The sequence below is a fragment of the Suillus subalutaceus genome (assembly GCF_016647625.1).
Source record: "Suillus subalutaceus strain FC151 chromosome Unknown DFJ58scaffold_96, whole genome shotgun sequence".
Lineage (NCBI taxonomy): Eukaryota > Fungi > Basidiomycota > Agaricomycetes > Boletales > Suillaceae > Suillus > Suillus subalutaceus.
The window spans coordinates 70,674-93,247 of record NW_024540345.1 but is presented as its reverse complement, the minus strand read 5'-3'; the positions used below and the strand labels follow the sequence as shown (position 1 = coordinate 93,247).

Here is a 22,574-nt window from a genome sequence, read left to right as displayed (position 1 = left end):
TCAGCGATTTGCATTGATACAAGAAAAAAAACATTTAATGCTTGCAAGTTTCTAATTAATAGTTCGACTTTCAACACTATGTACTTCGGTCCTGGCTCGTCATTGGTGGAAATACACATCAGCACGAGCAACTCGCGTGCCGAACCCTAAGTTAGGTGCATGCGGCAGGACAATGCAGAATTCCAACCGCGTGTCACTTGACTTTGGATTCCCAGAATCTGAGATGAATCCCCTTTACAGAATTTACCTTAGCTAATCGTAAATTTCTCCAGATATCCCGACATATATAACACTACAAAAGACAGAAAACGAGTATAAGAGGGAGGAGGGTCCACAAAGGAGGGTCCGCGAAGGAGGGTCCAAGAAGGAGGGTCCGCAAAGGAGGGTCCGGGAAGTAGGGTCCATGAAGGAGGATCCAGGAAGGAGGGTCCAAGAAGGAGGGTCCACGAAGTAGGGTCCAGGAAGGAGGGTCCAGGAAGGAGGGTCCGCGAAGGAGGAACCAAGGAGGAACCGCGGAGGAGGGACCACCAGGGAGGAGGGACCACGAAGGAGGAGGAACCAAGGAGGAGGAACCATAAGGGAGGGACCAAGAGGGAGGGACCAAGAGGGAAGGCCAAAGAGAGTGAGAGTTCGAGATTCGGAGAGTAATTAAGTGGTGGTGGTAGCATTGAGAGAAGGAACTAGTAAGAAGACTCTAAGGTTGAACTTTGAAAAAATTTCGGACTTACATAAGCATCCCATAGGGCCGAGCCTCTTGATCCCAAGTGGTCACTGGTGACCATAGGTGACCATGCAGTCGAGAAATGCTGGTACACTTGCCTATTTTCATCAGAATTATACATTTTTTGCCATATCTTATCCTTCGCTACCAATTTGCTTATCTTATATATTATTTTGTCTACTTTTGTCATTACATATAATCGCGTGAATTTTTGATCTGGTCTTACCAACTACAACTACAAAAACCGTCGCCTCGGCGATTTCCTGATGCTACTCGTAGGCGATTATGAGATGATGGCGAGTGCTTTCAAATCGATTAAAAGAGCGCTTGGCAAAATCCGGAGTTTTCCCTGATGGGTGGCTGTAGGACTCAAAAGGATCGATCCCTGCCCTTATCAGCCCATGGCCCCATGCCATCCCTCACTTCTTGCTGAAAGCACTCGGAGCCCGTGCCATTCGTTGCTGCGAGCTCGTCTTCCCCTCACATTACCAGCGGATGCGCCAGACAAACTAATTTGAGTACATGTTTTACCCCCATTACCTCGTCGAGATCATTCACCTGCAGAATGCTTCGGAACCGGACACCATCACCTTGATTATCAAGGCATTTACGGGCGCATCGTGCGCAATGCTCGGAAGGCATGGTGTTTTCTTTTCCTATGCCTCCTGGACAGCACCTGGTGGCATAGGACAGGAAAATACTTTGTGGGCGCAGCTCCACAGCACCAGACGCTCATCTCACCATCACCTGAATCAGTTGCAGGAGCTATATGTACTAGTTGGTTCCAGGCGGTGCCAGAACACGAGAGAGGAATTCATACCGTAACGATCGATCATTCCCGCTTTCCTTGCGCTTTCCCTGATAATCATCCAATCAGGTTAACTTGAACCAGGACCTCTGCGATCCTTGAACCCCCCAGGTTGAATCCGAGGGGTCTACCAATGTGTCTCCGAGCTTCTTGAAATATTACGATTACTTGTTTGTGTCAAACTACATAGTATTGAACCCATAGTTCGCCAGCGGCTTATAGGCGACACAGTTACTTCGATTGATCAGTAACAATAGTGGCAGCCTTGTCGTCATGATAGAGCTATCTATGCAACATTTTGTCTCCAGTAATTATGCGTCCGATTATTTCAATCCAACTGTCATTCCGACCAAGTATTAGTAGTCTGCAGCCTGAACCCATCAATAGCGAGTGCTTGAATGTTGACGGGCATCGTATTAGGCAATACTATGGCGTGTTCAATGTAACTTCGCGGAGTCTTTCAGCAACGGTGCTATCAATCCATTTATTCTAGATGTCTGTTCCGGATCCCTGCATATAAACTTCACCCAACAATTATCGCCTTCATATTGATGAGCCTGTTTTGTGAAGAATCAACTAATATCTGTTATATTGCAACATCCCAGTACTATCACAAACGAGCGCGTTATTCCCGAAGTACAATAAAAACCGCTTAAAAGGGACAGCTTGAATTAGCTGTATGTCTCATATAGTGTACCTTGTGTATTCATCAGTCAAGGTAGCGTTGCGGATGAGCTATGGCGCTTACCTGAAAAGCGGACTGGCATCGGCCATGTCCTGGAATTCGTATCCTCTGTCGTTGGTAATGTTTTCTGCCAGACACTGCGCTTCTTTCTTTCTATTCAGCCGATTATAGTTCCACATAGCGAAGAGGCTCATTATGATTCTGTTATAAAATCATGTCATCACGTTGCAGTTCGGAAGACTACCGAGACATACGAAAGAGAGATGAATCCCATGTTGGTGCCATGCCCAATGTGGAAACGTGGCGGATCGATATAAATAAAGGAGGAGCAAACACTGAGACTAGCATGAGCGGGAGGACATTGTGAATTTATGAAAATACGACGTACCCTCCAAGGTTACTAATACCAATGACCATTGCTAGTACAACTCCACGCTTTAAGTCGCCTCCTGCATTCGAACCTGCCCAAGCAAGAATGACTGGGACGGTCGGAAAATTTCCCGCAGCGGCCAGACAAGCTCCAACGTACGACGGGCCCGCTTGTACGCTGCAATACAGCAAGATGTATCCAACAAGGGACACAAGCGCACCGCCAATGATGAACGGCCCACGAAGATTGTACTTGTCAGAATAGATGCCAAATATGACTGTTGCAATAGCGCCGGCAACAAATGGTGGGACTGAGAGTAGCTGGGCGTTAGCAGCAGAGTACCCAAGCTCGTTAATGATGGTTGGCGAAAAGAGGGCGATGGCATAACCAGGGACGAGTAACCTGGTGATTAACTTAGATCATACACGCGAGATGACAGGAGGACTGAGTACCCCAAATAAATGAGCATTTGGACGTAGGTCTTGTAATCTTTTGTGGCTTGCCAGATGAATCGAGTGTCGAAGCGAGAGGAAAGATGACTCGAATCCTTTTTGAGCATATCTATGATGTATAATCTCTCTGGCTCGGTCAAAAATTTGGCCGTTTCAGGATACTAAATAGTCTAAATCAGCACGCGAAAGGCTGTGAAAGGCCCAACATAACTGCGAACTTACATCATGCATATAGAAAAAAGAGAAAGTCGCAACGAGAACAGTGGCTGATTAAAGTCTAAGATGAGCATCCGAATCGCCCCAGATGTGGTACGACTGACCAATGCCTTCCAAGCAGAACTAGCAGAGGACATAAATTAGTAAAGTCTCGGATTGAAAACATGCAAATATACAATCCATTGCCAACCATACAATCCTCCGATCCTGATTGGCGAATCAGTGACGGTTGACAAGGAAAGCAACTTACTTACCCATCCATCCGCTCAATACCATACCTGTGTGCACGTGAAGGTCAACAGCGGGTTGATAGGAAAACAACGCAACTTACGCAAGGAGTCCACCGAAGGCGACTATAATGAATGAGAAGTTTGAACAGATATAAATTCCTGCACATATTAAAATACTGCATACCTGCGACTGATGCTGCGGAGAAGAATATGGCAATGCGTTTGGACCGCTCCGAACGTGGATACCAAAGGCAGATGTAGTAATTCACTCCTGGATATAATCCTGCTTCTGTCAAACCGAGGAACACTCGAGCTCTGCCATTATGTTGTTATGGTGTCCGTCTCCACTATGCAGATACAGCTCACGCACATGACGAGAGATTGGTACGAATTGACGAGACACATAAGGGTCATCACAACACCCCACGCGACCATGATAGATGGTACTGGATCAACATTAGGTGGTGAAAAAAATAAGGCAAAGGTGAGCGCACACCAGCGTGATGGTCTGCATAGCTTGAGCACAATGTTCCTATACAGACATTGAGTACATATTCGCTACTCTTGATGTCATACATACGAGGGGACCTCAGCAAAGCTGTACGGGATCTAGAGTAACTCAGCAACTAATGGGACATATGTGATACACAACGCACAAAAAAGACAGCTGCAGCGATGTTGTACTTGAAGCCAGTCAATTTCAGGCTTGTGGTCATTCCAGCGATCGTCGCGTTTCCTAGTGATCGACTCAGCCGGTGATCGACAGTAAATGCTCTAACTTACCAATATTGGCCCGGTCTCTGAAGGCAGGGTAAAACGTGAAGCAGCATCAGACGGTACATACAGTCAGCAAACTCACAAGAACGACAACAAAAAAAATATCGTCACGAAAGGTAACAGGTGCCAATCGATCTTGCGCAGAATGCGTGCTCGTTCTCTGGGATTCAGGGCAAATTGCTTTTCGGAGTCCAGCTCGATGTCATCGTCGCGTAACGAGCCCATGATATCAGGCTGGGTGACAGTACAGTTTGAAAGGAGAGACTGGTTGGATGTCAAGCGCCTTGTTGTCAAGAGATAGCGGGTATTATATCATTATTGTCCTGAGCGCCAGTTGTTCGATCAACTACAACCTTGGAAATAACACGCCGAGTTAGTAGACAGGTTGCGGCCAAAGTGCGGTGACAGCTTGCCAACCACGCTATACGGCACACCTACCCGCTATACCCCGTGCCCCACAACAACAAAACCTTCTTAGAGTGCACCATCATTCACTGGTTTGAACATTTTGCGGCTGAAGGTGCATTTGGAAGGGAGGCTAGAACATTCTAACCTAGTAAGGGCTAGTTCAACAGGACATCAAAATGTTGAAATGCCACCACCACATGGCACAATGATCACTGATCAGTAGTGGCACTGCGCTATGCTGAATCGGTGAAATTACTGCCGCAGTGTTGGATCGCTCCATATTGCTTTCACTTCAACCCCACTATAAAATTCTTTGCGAGTCATCAAATTTTTACCAAACACTGAATCCGATTTCAGATGAGCGATCAATACATAGAACGCTTACCGCTCGTAGACTGTGAACACATTCTAGCTGTTTTCAGAGCAAATACCAGAACGGACAATCAGACGAAGTGTTATAACTTGGACGAGCGGGTGAGATCAACGGTACGGTAAGAGATGATAATCGATAAGATACAAACTCAATTGTGCGCAGTGCGTATAACAAACACAGAACAAAATTTGCGCGAGCAAATAATCACGTGGAGTAGAAGATTTTACCGTACCCCCACCATCCTTGTCAGAACGCTCTTTCTCCTGCTTCACAATCCCAAGCACTAAAAGGAAAATGCTTTGCATGCCAGAAATTTTGGTCACCGGTTCTGCCATCAGAATTGCTGGTTATTATTTTTGGAGAAGCCCTATAAGTTTGCCATCTTCCATGTCTGGCGTCGATGGCGTAGCCTGGCAGTAACTGCGCCTGAGCTGTGGATACCAGTAGACATCTCGCCTGTCCTCTTCCGATTAATATCCACGTCGTGGATGGTGAACCCAGGCACTTTACACTTTGAGTGGCGGGTGTCCAAAGTGATGGCACAATTTGTTTGTCGTCCACACCTCTGATGCATACCTGTCCTACCTCCTTCTAAACCTCCGCAAATCTGGGCTATTACAATTGCTTGAGCAGGTCTCGATACATGGACATCGTGGTTATGGGGGTACATACCCATTTTCGTACGCCGCAGTCAAGCCGTCGCTGAAGATGTCATATACACACAAACATCGATTTTAACCTCAGGTCTGTTTGTATCTTTGCGCGCGTTATTGGTATCGGCGCTGAACCTTACCTGCTCGCTACACGGCGATCCAGTTAGAGAGTAACTCGAAGGGTTAATCCCTCGTTCGGATGCTCTAAACCCTGATAACCTCATCCTCCGGCCCAGTCCATGCATTATCCACTTCTTACTTCCGATGTTAAATGCACTCAAGGTCTCTACCCTTCGTCACTACGAGCTTGTCCTCCTGCAATCATGCTCGCATGATCAGTGGACAGAAGAGGAACCAATTGATCATGGTTTATTGAAACTTCCTTTGGTTGAGACCGTTCGCCTGCAGAATGTTTCGGACCCAGACCATAAGTTTGTTTATCAAAGTATTTCCGGGTGCTTCGTGCGTGGTGCCCGGCCGTGATATTTCCTTATTTTCCTGTGCCTTCCGGGGAGCATCTGTTGGTGCCATAGGACACGAAAATGCTTCGTGGGCGCAGCTCCACCACCTGCTAGTAACACTCATCCCACCCGGTTACAGGAGCTGACTCGAAGCCAGAACACGAAAAAACAAAATCATACTGCCACGATTAATCACTCCTACTTTCCCCAACGATTATTCAATCATGTTAACTTGAGCCAAGACCTCCGTGATCACAACCCAGTGTGAGACCGAGGATTTGTCTACAGACTTCTTGGAACATTACCAGGGATTACAGTTGGCAGTTGTTTGTGTCAAAATTAGATGGTGTTGAATTATAGAGCATTCGCAAACAGCTTACAAGCGACATGGTTGCGAATGAGCAGCAGCAGCATTGAACTGTATATGCAACATGTTGTGCAAGCAAATGAGCCTAACCCATGCATCGGGTTATCTGTACATCCGACCAATTATGCAGTGCGAGCGCTTGAACCTCGACTGCATCAAATTTATTGCGTGTTCAATACGACTCCGAAACATCCAGCAGCTACTATCAACCCACCACCGTTTCTTTTAGACATCTGTTCCCTGCATATAAAACACAGTAAAACGCCTACCAATTGAGTTTCTGGCAAGTCACTTTCAAATTGGATCGTTCACATTCACAACTGTAATAACACAGCGCACGCTGGATCATGGTACTCAGTACTGCTCGAGACTTGGCCAATGGCCTCTCCCACAATATGGTTCCTGCAGAATTGCTTTCGACCCTTCTACAAGAAGTTTGTGCGTTGGAAAATAGAAGGAAGGAGCTGTTGGTCCGCCTTGAAGAAACGAACACATCGCTCGTCGAAGTCCAAAAACTCTTGACAAGGAAAACAGCGCAAGCACATACAGTTCAAAATCTTCTCGCACCCGTATCTCGTCTTCCAGATGAGGTCCTGTTGGCTATATTCGAAGAAGCAGTACGAAGTCAAGAGCAAGGACAAGTCACACGGACGGAGATAGCTATATCATACACTTCGCATCGCTGGAGACAGATTACGATCAATGCCCCTCGGCTGTGGAACAGCCTTTGTATCAGAGCAGAGGTTCCTATCGCCATGTTACAGATCTACCTCTCCCGCTCCGCGAACATTCCTCTTACCGTTGAATTCCGTGAACGCGAAACCGCTTGGCCCGGTGCAGATAAACGCAGCATGGCACATCTTGGTTCTGCTCTTGATGCTATATTGCCTTCAGTCCCTCGTTGGCGGCGTATCGTCGTTCTGCACAGATCTTACCCGTACTTTACGCATGTGTTTCGGGAACTTCGAAAGGTGGCCCCTTTGAAGATGCTTCAGAGCATCTCTATGAGATCGCCAGGCGTGTGCGGACCATGTCCACTGTTGCTTGGCGACTCGGCTCCAGCCCTGGAATCACTTGAAGTCGAAGACATGCCCCTTCCACCCCCAGTCACGCAGACTTTTGACGCTGCCCACTACAGCGTTGCAGGATTGACCACGTTGCGGTTGCGGGTGCGTGGGGTGAGAGTTGGAAGCTCCCATGCAGCAACCGACCCCTCTGCATTCAGAGCATTGATAAGTTCAGCCCCGATGTTAAGCACCCTCGAAATCTATGGACAACCCATAAACTTTGGCCAGGAGAGAGTTAATGAAGAAGACATTCTTCCCTTGGAGATTCCTCGTCTCCGCACTCTGGTTCTTCGTCCGGGCACGCAGCGTCCTCGTGATTTGCGCCACTTTATCTCGGTGATCAAAGCACCAACTCTCCGTCACTTTGAGCTAGTCTATCCTGACAACGCTCCACCTGGGCAAGATGTATCCGATCTTCTATTTGACCCTTTCCCATTAGCCAGATTTCCTTGTGTGGAAACTGTGCATCTTCATAATGCGGTTCACGCGGATACTGTTGCGGCATTTATGAACGCGTTTCCGGTTGCGGCTCGCATTACACTCGGTAATCCGGATGCTAGCTGCCTTTTCGAAAACCCAACTTCCAGTAGCACGCGTAGCCCGTGGACCTCTTCACACGCCCAGCACCTCACTGTCATTTCTCCACTTCACAACACATTGCTGCAGATGTACGAGTGGCTTCTCAGTGGGGCTAGCCAGGGCCATCGATTGCCAATAATAACACTGGAAGGGCCCATCCGTGCTATCGACGGCCCTGAATTTCTTACACAATCGTCGAAAATTGCGAGCTGCACGGAAGTGCGGCTGTGTGATATTGACCTCTCCATGTCGGGGTAGATTGCTTGTTGCACGCGTCTAATAATTAGTTGAAGGTATGTGTGCGCCTTGTCCTTCCAGTGATACTAACCATGTACACATCTATTTGCAGCCTGTTCCACAAGTCGTGACCTTACGTCGTGAATATAATAATGTACGAGCAGCTTGATATTCAAATGCTGTGACTCCCTTCCAGGCCCGAGTGTGCAGGATTTGAGCATTGGATGTGTTTACGATCATCCCTCTCATGTTCAGTTATTGGTTTTCGTTTCATGGACTCTTTTACATGCCAACTTTGACACTCTAGGTAACCAAGTTCATCGTGAGATTCCGCAATACTCGGACAGGCTGAAAACTCGTGTTTTTCATAGAAAGTCCCTGCCAACCATCTGTCAAGGGACTGCGGATGCGAGTCTAGCCAAGATGATCGTGTCAATTGTTCAGCCGGACAGACCATGTCAACGCGGGTTCTGCCGCAAGAACAAGAATGAAAGCCACGAGTTCGGCTCGTGCGTGTAGAATTTCAGTGACACGCGAAGACACACTCGCTCATGTTCTGATTTGCCGAGCAGACTGGGATAAAAGGTTCCAATGATGGCGAGGAGGTAGACGATTCAGAAGAACAAGAGGTGAGCTTCCTCGGTCATCGTACTTGCTCTCGGTACTCAAATTTGTTTCAGTTAGTATGCCCGACAACGGCCTGTCGCGCTCTTTTACCATGTCAAGACCTTCGCAGAGAACCTACCAACCCAGTGTTGACAGAGAACTCTTTCAAGTGCTGCAATCAGAGGCAGTGCACCTTGAAAGGAAGGAGATAGAACTTGTATCGCAAATCAAGGCGCTCTCGGAGGCTTTGGTTTCCGTTCGTAGTACGCTGTCCACAATACGCGTTCGAGCAAGCGAATGCGCAAAGCGCATTTCTCCAGCTGCTCGCCTGCCTGATGAAACTTTGCTTGCAATTTTCGAGGAAGCAGTTTCGAGCCAGGACGTGTGCTCACGGACAGGGGTTGAAAGCGCGATATCGCGTGTGTCGCATCGCTGGCGGAGGATAGCCCTGCATACACCCCGGCTGTGGGCACGGGTCTGTGTAACCCCTGACAGGGACGAGCGTGACATGCAGCTACACCTCTTACGATCCGCTGCTCTTCCTCTTGATGTGGAAGTCTGGGGATGGTGGGATTATCGAGATTCTTTCACCAGGCCCCATCACTTCGAACATACCCTAGCCGCAATCCTCCCGTCCGCGTCCCGTTGGCGTCGTATAAAGATTGGCGCGTCCTGCGATGCCCTTCTTACAAGTCTTTCCTTTATTCTGCGCACCGTGGGGCCTTTGGACGCACTTCAGCAAGTTGCCTTCAAAGCCCAGCAGCCCGGGCAGATATGTCCGACGACTCTCCTCATGGGAAAATCAGCACCCAATCTCCGGTCCATTGATGTCGAAAACATTGTTCTTACAGCGCGCTCCCCTTGTTTACACAATCACGATTTCGACTGCTTCATTGGCGTAACCCATCTTACTCTTCGACTTCATGAAGGAGACGCGAGGGCTCTCAAAACGACAATGGAACCCCAAGGCTTCCACGCATTGCTTTTGCGAATGCCCAATTTAGTTTCTCTTTCTCTCCATGGAGAACTTGTTTGTGTCAGATCAGCCACAAGCCTCGAGGACCAGGCCAGCATCACGTTGCCTCGTTTACAGACGTTGATTCTTCATCCCAATACTGTCCGGCCTCGCTACCTGCGGAACATCATCGCGATGGTAATGGCACCAGATCTACGGCACTTTGAGCTTATCTACCCAGATAGCTTTACCCAAGGCCAGGACATCTCCGATCTACTTCTCAAAAAGGGATGTGAACAACCCACACCTAGATTCCCTCTAGTTGAACGTCTTGTGCTAAACAACGCCGCCAATATCACTTCGGCTGCCGCATTCATCCAGGCCTTCCCAGGAGTAGATCAGCTGACCATTTCTGGCGCCGACGTCGGGATTTTCAATCTGCCAACTTGGGAAGTGACAGGAGGGAGTTGGAGAACCATTACAAGACTGACATTACGGCCTTCCCAACGAGATCGTCTGACCACGGTGGTCGATTGGCTGGATGCCATGACTAATAACGGCGAACTTCAAGCGCCGTTGGTCCAGGGGCCAATAACCCGCTGTCCCACTATGTTGCACCTCTATGAGGAGCTCAAGCGATACACTCAAATCGAACTGCTTGGCATGGATTCAAAATAGCTCATAGGGTAGCCCGAGGGGATAAGTACACAAGCTATTTACAGGTTTATCTGCAGGAATGCGTTTCTTTTCGGTACATATGCGAACAAAGTATCGTACTTCGTTATCTAATTTTGTGGATAGGAGAAGTATGCGGCAACTCAAAGTAAACCTTGAGATCATGACGTGATGTGAATGAATTGTTATATGGTGTCGTAAATCATGCCTTTTTTCCAGGACTTCCCGGGAGTTTGGCTGCAATCCTCATAGCAAAGACGGTCATGATAACGAAAACGGTATACACAGCATAGCCGCCCATGAGCTTGTGCTGGACAGAGTATGCAAACATGGACGTGGACGTGGCGGGGCCAATGGCTCGAACGATGGATGCTGTCATTTGCGCAAGACCATTGGTAGCTCCTAAGGATCGCTTATTGGGAGCTGCTGCGGTAATGAACATCAGTATACAACCTGCAAATTAAATCAGCTATGGTAGAAGAAAGACCACGCAAAAAACGAGCGCACCGAACGCCATATCCATGAAAACACCCAGCAGCAGCGAACATGTGAGTAAAAACCAGACAAGCCAGTTGATCCCATGTTGGCGTGCAACGATGCTGGTGATCGGGAATAGGGCGAAGATAGGAATAAAGCATCCTTCGCAAATCCGAAAAACGGTCTTGGGACCAAATTTGTTTACCAGCGGTGCAAAAATCATCATCTGCAAGACACCGTTGACAATGCCGAACGCTCCCATCCACAGACCGATAGTGATGGGATCAAATCCGAGCCCCCCCAGTTCGATCGGCGTGGAATAGAAGAGAGGCTGAAGTGCAAACATAGCAATTTCTAGAGTGGCCATGCAGCCATAGTTGGTGACAGGGATCAGGATGGACGGCACGAAGAGCGACCGGATTGACACAGGAGAGTCCTCGACGGCATTTCCGGGAACGTTGAGGGCCTCGCCATCGAGAGCAGACATGGATTTCTCTTGCGTCCGTTGTCTGGGCAGAGTCTGAAAAGTCATCAGTCAAGATCTCGCCGGTGCACGGGCTCTCTGTACCTCTTTTAAGAAGAATAGAATCGCGAGGAAACATGTGACCGCGAATACGGCAGCGACAGCACTAGGCAGGAAGTATGGGAACTGTGACCAGAATGTACCAGGGAATATATTAGGAAAATGTTGTTGAGGGTGTTCTAGAGTTCCGCCGATCATAGGACTTTCAAAAAGTACGTTACCCTCTATACAGAATACGAGGAAGGGTACATACCCAATAGTAGCACCCAAGGACCACGCAACAGGCATCAGGGCAAAGCCTTGCGCCATGTTGGTAGAATCAGTGAGTTCGCCCATCATGCTCTTCATGACTCCAATGTTGCCGTTTAGGGCGCCAGTGATGCAACGACTATACTTATTCAGAAGGCAAATTTGATTGCAAAAGTTGTTCCTCACCTAAAAATCAGCCCCAACAGTGTCCTGGATAACCCAAAACAAAGCATTGACAGGGAGAGCCCAAAGATTCCTAACAAGAGAACAGGTTTACGTCCAATACGGTCCGAAGTACGGCTCCATTGCAAGATGGTCAGTGCCTGAGTGGCAAAAAAGAGAGACTCCTATCATCGATTTGATTAAGTTGTAAAGCGGAGATGCTATGAAAGGCGAAACTTACGATCAGCCCCGCATAATACCCTATGTGATCAAAAGAGCATATCAATACTTTTTACGTGTATCAAAAAATTGTTACTAACCAACTTTTCGCTCATCGCCACCAGTGATGTCCAACTCACTGACAAGCTATATGTAATATTGAATAGTGTGATTTTAACGTGTAAGAGGAGACTGACCTGATTGATGTAGGGATAGATAGATTGAGAAGCAATTGGCTCGACCAGCAGTGCCAGCAACAAAATTACGATCTGAAGCTTTGGCAAAGGGGTGGCCTTCTTCTGGCCTTGCTGTCCTGCGTCGAGAAGAGCGGTACGCTCATTGACAACGATGTCAGAATCTGAAGGTGCTGCAGAAGACATCCTCGACGAGTAACAGACAATGTTAAAAAAAACCTGATTGACGACCCCATTTATATATCCGCCGGCTACTCGAGCGGTCAGAAGGAGAATAAAGAAATCAACCTGGTCATCCGCTGGGAGATCTGCGTAATCAAGAAGGCGTTCCCAATTTCCCATTCACAAACTTACCCGTGGAGACGGTGGAGTGGATCCGAAAATTTTAAAACTCCATCGCGCACAAGTTTAGTCCAACAATTTGCATTAAAAGACAACAACGTAACATGTCAAGTTTAAACCCCTATCACCAGATCTGGATTGAACCTGCAATGACTAGGTTTTAGATTATATATCAAAGAAAAGGATAAACATAAGTCAGAAAGAAGTGTATAATCAATGCCGCAGCTAAGCAACAGCTTCTAGTTGATAATTGTAATGTTATTTTCATCCGCACGCTACTTGTGAGAAATAGAAGAAAAGATGGGAGCTCACGTCGGTGGCCCGAGCATCAGCTGGTAAGAAAAATGTAATCAGCGCTTGATCGATATAAGCATCAATGATAAGAAAGATATCAGGAGGGGGTGCCCGAAAGAATTGAGCTGTGGCGGGCCCTTTCGGCAGTGATAATACGAAGACCGTCGTGATAATACATCATATAAAGTAATGATCATCAGATAAAACTCACCATCATGATATCGCAAAGCAGGCAATCAGGGACATGCGAATGGCTGGACTATCAGCGCTTATCCCTAAAACAAAGTTGCATCAGATACGAATTCATTAAAGGCGAGACGTGGAGACTCAGAACGTAAAAACAGCCAGGAATTCACATCAATAACCCGGTAGGGTATCAGGCGGTAATTCCTTTTTGACATCCCCGTAACATGACATAAACAATAATGCTTACCTTAGAATCGAATCCGGCTTGATGGAGATACGTCCCTGGTCCTAGAGAGTAAGGGTGAGATATGTTCAGAAGAAACGACACAGAAAAGTAATAAATCAGTGGATTGACAGAAAATTGAAAGCATCGAGCCTATACATGAAGGCCCTCAGATACTCTAGTTTGAATGAAATGTTTCATCGTGCAAAGAAAAACCAATATGCGGTGCAATAGGTAATCCACAACTTACCTACTATAGTGCCCGGCTCAGGAAGAATGCCTTGATGCGGCTTCACTATCACGATAAACGAGAGTTCTGCGAAATGATTGAGTAATAGGTACAGATGAAGTGCAGCTGATGATGGTCAGGGTAACTATGACAAGAAGGACACATAGTGTCATGGGACACTCGCCATGAAGTGGAAAAATATCATCGCGAAAGGAGGGAGCTTAAACGTAGTAGATGATCACTAACCTGCGCGTCAGTCTAACCACATCCCACAATGACTACGCCGCGAGCGGATTGAAGGGTGTTAAAACCATCTTTAATGGGATCGACGGAAGTGAAAAAAAATCATAAGGCAGTACTTGTTTGGCGTCGATTCCAAAATTTCAACTGATTGGTTCAGGGCAGGCTAACACGCATTTTAGGTTCACACGGCAATTCCCGGCAATAGTTTACATCTAGGCTCTGGAGTCTGGAGCATCCACACCAGTTGGAGAAAGAAGAAATTCCATGTGTAAAAATCATTTCATCCTCCGAATCACTGACTCTATAGAGTACTTATGAACTGAACCTTCTAATGGGGACGTTGTGGAAATCGGTTTATGTCACCTTGATCATAAGTATGTACATGTATTATATTGATCGATATTTTGGACATCCAACTTGAATGAGCAGCTTGTACAATTCTAATCAAAAAATTTATTGTCTTCCTGGGGCCCCCTGTAGACAGTACAATATGTTTTCATAGCCAACCGTATTCTTGGTACGGCATCAACTCACAACCATTCATACCTTGCGTGCGCCGTGGGGATAGATGCAAGTAATCTGCACATTTCTGAATTCAGGACGGCAACGTTAACAGTAACAAATGTAGATAACTTACCAAACATCATGTGGACGTACAGCGGGTTACCCTGTCTGATTCAAAGGACGTAATCGAAGGGTCAGTCAGTGGGCTTCAGCCCATCGGGGATGTATGACGGCGACTGTATCAAACACCCAATCATTTACAGTCTCTCACCCGCATTAACTGACTTCCCTGATCATTTGATCAGCCGCAGTCGCTTCCATAGAGATAAAGTTTGCTCGTAAGGCTCCAAGCATCGAAGGGTAGCACTTCTGATTAGTGTTCCATGCAACCGTGACGGCCAGCAAGAATATCCCCACCGTATGCCACAGATAGACAAATTGTCTTGCGCCCCGTATACAGGGGGTCAGATAACCTGTTTGTTCTCCAAGTCATCAGAGTTTGCATCTGGCATGCCATATCGTGTTGCTCCATGTTCGGTCGCGTTCAAGTTCTAGAATATGGTCTGGCAGCTGTGGACTGAATCGACCATGAAACGCGGTTAAGCCATGGCAAGAAATGCCCTACCCAGATTGAATGAGAACTTGGTCCTGTTGGATGTACGAGTGGTCTGCGACAAAGACACACGTCACGACAGCGGCGGTCGTCATCTTCATTTAACCATCGCTTTACATGATGCTTAGCATGGTGCAACGGTGACACGATGACCTTTCTCCAAAATCCGTATTGCTTGACCGATCTCAGCAAACCAACTGAATCCCTTTTGATAGCCACCAAAGCCCCGGACAAACGGATACTTCAGCCGATATATAAGCGAAATGTATGGCAATGATTGTACATGGAGGTGCAGGTGAAGTACTGAGTCGAACGGCGGTATGTGGAAGCCCATCCTTAAAACGATGATGTCACGATTAGTATGATCCAAGAGGTGATTAACTCACTTCCGCTTCGAAACCGGTACATTGAACGTATCAAGAATGGAATGACCTATTTCCTCCATTCTCCGGACTTGGATCCAGATGAGATATTCAGCTGATGCAGCAGGTACGGAAATGCTTACGCATGTTCACATCCTTCTGAGAAAGTTTCCTGATACTTTCTGATTGTGACATGAGCCAGCGAAGTGGGCAGCTGCGTGAAGCTCGCCAATGTGGGCCTTAGGGATGAGTTGAATGTGGTGTTGTGCCGATGGACGAATGTCCCGAAAGGCAACAAATTCTTGATCCTGGATGCACGGGATCGTCAAAACTAGGCTCAACGCCTGACAATATGATATGGATACGCACCTCCCACACAATGTCAAAGTCACTGCGGTTTGTGGAATAAGCCCCACAGAATATACATGACCGTTGAGAGTTGCCCAGCTGGTAATGAGAAGGTTGTGGTTTTCCAACAATCCAATGAAATAATTTTGGGAACATAGTATGTATCGACGACTTGTCCGAAGAAAGAAGGTGGTTGTCTATTTTTAGAAGTCAGTTGCAGTGGTTGAGTTCCGACGCGAGCTCTCCACTTGCCAGCTGCAAGGTTCTCCAGCTTTTAAATCTCCGTGTCTGTTCACCACCACAGTCCCCGCATGAACTCTCAGACACTCCAGCACTAGCTGCATTGAAACGCGCCATCTTTGCCGGCATTCTGAAGTCTTGTGATATCCTGTTTATTTACTTGTTTTAGGCATGTCTGCATCTCCAGACAGCACGCACACCGCTCTTTTCGGCGAGGAATCTACTTTCTCAAACGAGCCACATCCTGGAATTGAACCCTCTGTCTCTTCCGACGCCTCCGAGAACGATATAGACAGGTGTTCACATCTCGCTTCTGTCTTCGCCGATCCACCCGCGAAAACAAGTATCATAGACAAATTTAAAACAGTCGTAGCCTGGCACGCTCGTAGAACACATGATTCCCTGCATCCAGCAAAGCGAAGGAAGGTGCGTTAACTATTTATTTTGGAAATGCCTTGTGAATGGATATGTTCGACCCCCTGTTTCGCAGGTATCGTCACCGACCTGTGACACATGCGACCAAGCACTCTCCCGACCGTTCGTCTGCCTGCACTGCTCATTTGCAGGATGCTGGCCAGAGGGGCACATAACTAACCACCTGAAAGAGACGGGACATACGTTTTGTACGTGTTTTCGCCCCCACAGTTTTCGGTCTGCTGACCATTCCAAATTTGCACAATTCAGGCACCGATACAAAGTCTGGATCAGTGTTCTGTTCAGAGTGCGAGGACTTTGTATTTGATGATACCATTGATGAATTGCATCTCTCTACCGTCCTATCGGTTGAAGAGCAAAATACGAAATTCCAAGGTAGTTTGAATGCACCCACAGGATAGCAGGCTTTAATTTATGTCTAGTGGCGAAGAGAGGCCGAGAGCCATATCAACCTTGGGTTCCGATGAGCGACGAGTCCACTGCCCTGAAGTATATCGCCACAGTCCCTTGCCAAGGTCCAGTTCTCCCTTACAAGTCAGGTTAATTCGCTCACACAAAATAGGTCGTCGTGGGCTGCTCAATCTAGGGCAGACATGCTTTTTGAACGTCATACTCCAGTCGTTCATCCATAACCCGTTATTACGGAACTATTTTCTTAGCGATAGGCATAACAGCAGGCTGTGCAAACATTCAGACTGCACCTGTTGCGAAATGGACAACTTGTTTACGGAGGTTAGTCATAAAAAGTCCTCGTTGCACCTCTCAAACTTTGTTTGCTAAAGAAAGTTGAAGATATATTCCCCAACCAATACCCCATTTGGGCCCACGTCCTTTCTCGCCACAACATGGAAAGTTTCTGCCGAGATGTCAGGCTATGCCCAGCAAGACGCACACGAGTTTTTCATCACTGCTTTGAACCAAATTCATGGGACATCCCGTGGTTCCACGAATATTTCGTGCAACTGCATCATTCATCAGACTTTCGCCGGTCAATTTCAAAGCGACGTTACGTGTGAGAAATGCGGAACCGTGACCAGCACAATCGATCCGATGCTTGATATCAGCCTTGAGTTGAGGTCAAAGTCTGGGGAACCGGCTACTGACAACACGCTTGCCAGCTGTTTGCGCAGGTGAGAAAGTCCGTTGTTGGATTGATAGAATTTGACGCTTTGAAAGGTATACTAAACCAGAGAAACTGGGAGCAAGAGAGTACAGTTGTAGCAAATGCACGAAAGCCTCTCATGAGGCCGTGAAACGCCTCAGCATACGGACATTACCGCCAGTTCTTAGTTTTCAATTCAAGGTTCATTCATACACCGTATGATCTATATAATTTGACGCTGACATTGATTCAAGCGATTCGAGCATAAAACGTCTGGGAAAGCTGCACCACAAAAGATCGACGCTCCGATACGAATTCCAGTCTCTATTAATATGGCGCCTTATACGACTCTTGCTATGAATATGAAGGACGGTGAAACTGGGTGAGCGTTTTTGCTAAAGGCCTGACTGATTTTCTGACCAAGTTCATGAATAGCTACCCAGGACCGGACGCCATGTATGAATATGATCTATTTGCGGTTATTAACCATGAAGGGCAGATGGATAACGGACACTACACGAATTTTGCTCGTTTTCGAGATGAGGTGAGTAGACATGGCATAGTTTTATTGCATAGTTATTGATGGCCTGCAAGTGGTACCGTTTTGATGATGACAAGTATGTAGCGCATTGCTTCCTGCACTCCGCGATCTTATTTTACCTTCGACAGAGTAACCCCATCGACACTTAGCGACTGCCTAGCCTCAAATGCTTACATGTGTTTCTACGTGAAGCGACATCTTGACTACAAACCCTATATGAAGCCAACGTATCTAGTTGCACGTGAAAACGACATCGTTCGTGAGCAAGCAATGGAGCGAGAGAAAGAGGCAGCACGTATGAAAGAAGTTGACGATGCCCTGATGGAGATGCTCTGAAATCGCCCCTGAAATGCGAAGGGTAAAAGGATCATGAACCATTGTATATATATAGGAGTCTAACAGTCGTTATTAAAACACGGAAACGAAGTTTAGTACGCAGTGAGAGTAAGGGCAATGATGTAGTAATGGAACGACATGGGAAGGGAAACAAGTTCGTGATATGCAAGATACAAAGAAATGCGATATTTCCAGAGTGAGGTCGTCGCTGATTTGACGGGGAGTAACGGAAAGGGTAGGATGTCGATCAAGGAATAATATCATAGAGTTCGCCATCTCTGACCCGAATCTCTACCACTTCTACCTCGCTGTAATCGGTCATCGAAGATGTATTTGACGTCCAAGAGCTGGAAAACCCTTTCGAGCTTGGTGGTGATGTAGATGCAACGTCTGTAAGTTAAATCATGGAGACAATAAGCCTTCTCTTCAGAAAGCAGTGAATGATCACTGAACAAGAAACGCACATCTATCTTTAATGTAAGGGGGAACGAATAGATCCTGTATTTAGAAAACCGGTCAACTGGGGCTCGGAAACATGGATAAAGGATGCAAACCTGGTTCCATACAAAACCTTGACTCTTCTGAATAGTCAAGATTGGACGAAGTGTATAGGTCGGCCGGCGCTCTCGCTTGCGATAATGCTTCTTTGTTGGCTCTACCTCAGGATCAAGTGCTTTCTGTTTGCCCTTCATATCCTTCTTAAACTTGGCAGCATTCTTCTCATCGTCAACTCCTTGATCACCTCGATCGATCTCCATGTTTTGCGTGTCATCCTGCCTCTCAGTATTTACGGCAAGATCTCCATCAGAACCACGGTCATGATGGCTGTAGTCTTCTCCGTCTTCTGAGCAGGACTCATCTTCGGAAGGACTGTCATTGTAGTCTTCATCATCATCGTCAGATGGGATTTGTTCATAGCAAGCCCAGGTTGGAGGAGAGGAAGCACGACCGATGGTACGGCGCCTGAAGTATGAGGAGTAAGGAGAGTTTTGGGTAGTAGGTACTCCTGGACTGCTCATCGTGGTATCGGATCAAACAATAACAGCTCGAGGTAAGTTGTATGTATATGTAGGTCCGAAACAACGTGTGTGTGTGCTGTTCGAAGCTGATGTGAATGGAACCAGTGCTTACAGCACTGTGATATCGAGAGTGACTAGTGACTGCTGTGGCGAGCGATCGAAGTCTCCCGCACATGTTCCCACAATCACACATATAGCAAATTAGATCGTGACTCGAGTCGAGTCAAGACGATCCTGATCACCAAGTACTGCTAGCATATTTCAGTTGAGCCTTGATGCAGTCACATCTGCTACTGGTAGAGGCGTATCCATGTCACCCGCGGCACAGTAATAAGAACGTGGGAGAACATGATACATGATCGAATAATTACAAGAACAATGCAGTACTAGTAAGAGGTCACGATGCGCATTTGACGGAACGGCAGCATCACTGCAGGTATCTTGATAACTAAGCGGTGGGACTTCGAGAATAAAATATGCGAGGGCGTGTGAGGGCGATCAGTACATCATGCAGGTCCGTCCAATGTTGCGGGAGAACTGGTAAAGTCGAAGTCGGGAGAGGATAATACGTGAGCCTATTAGGTAGTAGTGATGCGACAAAGAGTCTGCATCATCAGAAAAAGGTGTCCACACACGATCGCTGACGATATGCTTATACTAAGGGCCAACCAGAGTGAACTTGTAAGCGTTCTGACAATATTGTATGAATGCAAAATGAATGTCATACCACTAATTCAAACAGACCTGAGCTTCTTCAGAACTGTGCGGAGTGGTGTGGACTAAGGAGATCCTTAATTGAAGGCTTAATTAAAGTTGTTTATGTATCCACCCACTTTTATGTCATAAATTACCATATTTGGATTGATTTTGAGCGAATCCCTTTGGTCCCAGCGAAATACTTACAGCCTCAAGCGCAGATCATGCATTTGTATAAGTTGTAGATCACACTATCACGCCGCATTCAAGTTGATGGCGGGCACAAAGTTTGCATACGTGCGCAATTTCGAGCTCCCTGATCCACTGTTACCGGACACCTATCTGGTCTGTCGTCTCGATGGCCACTCTTTCCACCGGTAAGCAAGCATCGGAAGCCAATCAAGGGGGACAAAGTCTAATGGCATCGCACTTCTCAGGTTCTCGGACGAGCATGGCTTTTCCAAGCCCAACGATGAGCGTGCGCTTCAACTCATGGATCACGCCGCAAAGAGCGCGATGATCGAGTTCAAAGACATCATGCTCGCATTCGGTGAATCCGACGAATTCAGGCAAATATAACCCTTTCTTCCAGTTGTGACCAGTTTTATCACTCATAACAGCTTTCTCTTCCGAAAGTCGACGAACCTTTATAACCGACGACACTCAAAAATACTCACTACTTTGACGTCTTACTTCACATCATGCTATGTGCTTAACTGGTCGCAGTATTTCCCAGACACGCCGCTACGATATCCACCGTCATTCGACGGACGCATTGTCGTGTATCCGACTGAGCGTGCAATTCGCGACTATTTTTCATGGCGACAAGCCGACAGTGGGTCTATCTCAAATGATCGTTTTACTGAGACTGAGCACAGCTGCTTGTCAGCGTAAAGCCCACATAAACAATTTATACAATACCACATTTTGGGCTCTCATACAGAAGGGAGGTCAGACCACTACGGAGGCCCATGCCACGCTTAGGGTATTTTTTGCCTCCCGTATCTGTGATTCATCGTTTGACAAATCTTCAGGGCACCGTTTCCGCGACTAAGCACGAGATGCTTTTTTCCCGGTTCGGTATCAACTATAATGAAATATCGCAGAGGTTCAAGAAGGGCAGCGTTATAGTTCGAGAAATCGTACGTCCCGTTGGAACGTACTTTATCCAATCCTGCTCACGTTAACATGCAGGTAGCCCCTGAATCATCGGACAAGGGAGAATATCTAGAACCCCCAACGCTTTTGACTCGCTCAGAGGTCATTCAAGTACGCGACGAGACCCACGAGCACTCAGGAGCGTCTGGTCCACTGACAAACATTCCCCCGCATTCACAACCTACGAACGAAGATAATGAGACGCCACCAATCAACCCTCCGCGTCAAAAACGCTCCAAAGCGAAGAAAAACAAACTGGAAACTACAGTAGAAGTACTGCATTGCGGTATCATTGGCGATGAATTCTGGCTGGCTCGTCCGCATTTACTGGAAAATTAATAGTGTCTGCACGACTCGGAGACTTGCCATTGCCATTGTCAACACTGGAGTCCGTTAAAAAGTAGCGGCAATGACAAAAGTCACAATACAGCTGCTTGAGAAACACGGACTGCGAGGTAGTAGGACTCCTACGAAATGGCATGAAGGGAGTTCAGGCGCATTACATGCATCGCAGGTCTGTGGCTGCTCTCAGTTAGATTACTTTAAATACAGACATGTTATTACAACATTTGGCTACGTCTATGATCGATAGATGCGCTTGACTTCTAACTGCTTTTCTCTGATCGAGATGGTTGTATAGTGTCGTCGGCTTTCCTGTGTCCTACAACACCAACATTTCTCAGAGATACGAGGCCAAGAGAAGGAGCCCACCAGGAAGACGCCGACAATGAGCGTGGCGATGATATCTAGTTCTACCATCAAGATGTCTTCAGCGGGAAAATTGAGAACGAACTTACAAGCGGTTTTCCGATCCTGCGGTGTGAGAGCCTTGCCCAAGAACAAAAACAAAAACAAGTCCGAACGTTACCAGAATTGCGCCAATGCAACACATCGCCAAGAAAGCGGCAGCTACGCATAAAGTTACACGTCAGTGTTGCCTATGTTCTATCAGCTCACCAGGAATACGATCTTGGACGTGAGTACATACTTCGAGAGTTGGGTAACTGGGTACCACTACCACCGACCATGGTTCCGAAGGCGACCCCTACGGGAACACCCGCTGCGAAAGTAATTCGTGCACAAAACAGCGGAAATGCGTGCATAACTGAAGTAAGTGTGAGAGCAGTCATGGATTCTAGCCATCCGTACATACCACTGAGGGGATCAATGCAGCTGCCCCGAGGCCTTGGAAACCTCGTAAAATGACGAGGGTCTGGCCAGCTGAAGTCTCTGTAGCAT

The 22,574-nt window shown here is 47.1% G+C and overlaps 9 protein-coding genes across 9 annotated transcripts; 4 read left to right on the top strand and 5 right to left on the bottom strand.

Moving 5' to 3' along the window:
* Positions 1-248: 248 nt before the first annotated feature.
* DFJ58DRAFT_730897 (uncharacterized protein) lies at positions 249-668 on the bottom strand (the record flags this gene model as incomplete). Its single annotated transcript, XM_041385961.1, has 1 exon — positions 249-668. The coding sequence occupies one exon, from the start codon at positions 666-668 to the stop codon at positions 249-251; it is 420 nt and encodes a 139-aa protein (XP_041241025.1).
* A 1,605-nt stretch (positions 669-2,273) lies between these two features.
* DFJ58DRAFT_664428 (MFS general substrate transporter) lies at positions 2,274-4,484 on the bottom strand (the record flags this gene model as incomplete). Its single annotated transcript, XM_041382434.1, has 15 exons — positions 2,274-2,415; positions 2,469-2,549; positions 2,603-2,986; positions 3,037-3,197; positions 3,259-3,302; positions 3,357-3,375; positions 3,429-3,459; positions 3,507-3,530; positions 3,648-3,797; positions 3,853-3,928; positions 3,977-4,014; positions 4,063-4,091; positions 4,139-4,218; positions 4,266-4,282; positions 4,342-4,484. The coding sequence occupies 15 exons, from the start codon at positions 4,482-4,484 to the stop codon at positions 2,274-2,276; spliced, it is 1,419 nt and encodes a 472-aa protein (XP_041241024.1).
* A 2,175-nt stretch (positions 4,485-6,659) lies between these two features.
* Positions 6,660-8,484, top strand: DFJ58DRAFT_893846 (uncharacterized protein). The gene has a single exon (XM_041394818.1). The coding sequence runs from the start codon at positions 6,869-6,871 to the stop codon at positions 8,423-8,425; it is 1,557 nt and encodes a 518-aa protein (XP_041241023.1). The 5' UTR covers positions 6,660-6,868; the 3' UTR covers positions 8,426-8,484.
* A 276-nt stretch (positions 8,485-8,760) lies between these two features.
* DFJ58DRAFT_510134 (uncharacterized protein) lies at positions 8,761-10,876 on the top strand. Its single transcript, XM_041380757.1, has 2 exons — positions 8,761-9,033; positions 9,085-10,876. The coding sequence occupies exon 2, from the start codon at positions 9,090-9,092 to the stop codon at positions 10,641-10,643; it is 1,554 nt and encodes a 517-aa protein (XP_041241022.1). The 5' UTR covers positions 8,761-9,033; positions 9,085-9,089; the 3' UTR covers positions 10,644-10,876.
* Positions 10,843-12,650, bottom strand: DFJ58DRAFT_664416 (MFS transporter; the record flags this gene model as incomplete). The annotated part of the gene is made up of 8 exons (XM_041382432.1): positions 10,843-11,093; positions 11,148-11,637; positions 11,686-11,842; positions 11,894-12,028; positions 12,076-12,236; positions 12,293-12,312; positions 12,372-12,417; positions 12,468-12,650. The coding sequence occupies 8 exons, from the start codon at positions 12,648-12,650 to the stop codon at positions 10,843-10,845; spliced, it is 1,443 nt and encodes a 480-aa protein (XP_041241021.1).
* Positions 12,651-15,119: 2,469 nt separating this feature from the next.
* On the bottom strand, positions 15,120-16,010 carry DFJ58DRAFT_510045 (HIT-like protein). Its single transcript, XM_041380756.1, has 5 exons — positions 15,830-16,010; positions 15,690-15,768; positions 15,604-15,642; positions 15,485-15,551; positions 15,120-15,433 (listed from the first exon to the last, which is right to left on the bottom strand). The coding sequence occupies exons 1-5, from the start codon at positions 15,962-15,964 to the stop codon at positions 15,223-15,225; spliced, it is 531 nt and encodes a 176-aa protein (XP_041241020.1). The 5' UTR covers positions 15,965-16,010; the 3' UTR covers positions 15,120-15,222.
* A 40-nt stretch (positions 16,011-16,050) lies between these two features.
* Positions 16,051-18,470, top strand: DFJ58DRAFT_801090 (uncharacterized protein). The gene is made up of 11 exons (XM_041390856.1): positions 16,051-16,474; positions 16,539-16,671; positions 16,733-16,858; positions 16,906-16,998; positions 17,046-17,215; positions 17,276-17,613; positions 17,660-17,786; positions 17,840-17,967; positions 18,021-18,129; positions 18,180-18,202; positions 18,255-18,470. The coding sequence occupies exons 1-11, from the start codon at positions 16,220-16,222 to the stop codon at positions 18,460-18,462; spliced, it is 1,710 nt and encodes a 569-aa protein (XP_041241019.1). The 5' UTR covers positions 16,051-16,219; the 3' UTR covers positions 18,463-18,470.
* DFJ58DRAFT_801086 (uncharacterized protein) lies at positions 18,471-19,637 on the bottom strand. Its single transcript, XM_041390855.1, has 3 exons — positions 19,017-19,637; positions 18,927-18,960; positions 18,471-18,852 (listed from the first exon to the last, which is right to left on the bottom strand). The coding sequence occupies exons 1-3, from the start codon at positions 19,479-19,481 to the stop codon at positions 18,710-18,712; spliced, it is 642 nt and encodes a 213-aa protein (XP_041241018.1). The 5' UTR covers positions 19,482-19,637; the 3' UTR covers positions 18,471-18,709.
* Positions 19,638-20,422: 785 nt separating this feature from the next.
* DFJ58DRAFT_509944 (Thg1 C terminal domain-containing protein) lies at positions 20,423-21,868 on the top strand. Its single transcript, XM_041380755.1, has 6 exons — positions 20,423-20,554; positions 20,615-20,746; positions 20,798-21,012; positions 21,074-21,162; positions 21,212-21,319; positions 21,372-21,868. The coding sequence occupies exons 1-6, from the start codon at positions 20,451-20,453 to the stop codon at positions 21,672-21,674; spliced, it is 951 nt and encodes a 316-aa protein (XP_041241017.1). The 5' UTR covers positions 20,423-20,450; the 3' UTR covers positions 21,675-21,868.
* The last annotated feature ends 706 nt before the right edge of the window (positions 21,869-22,574 follow it).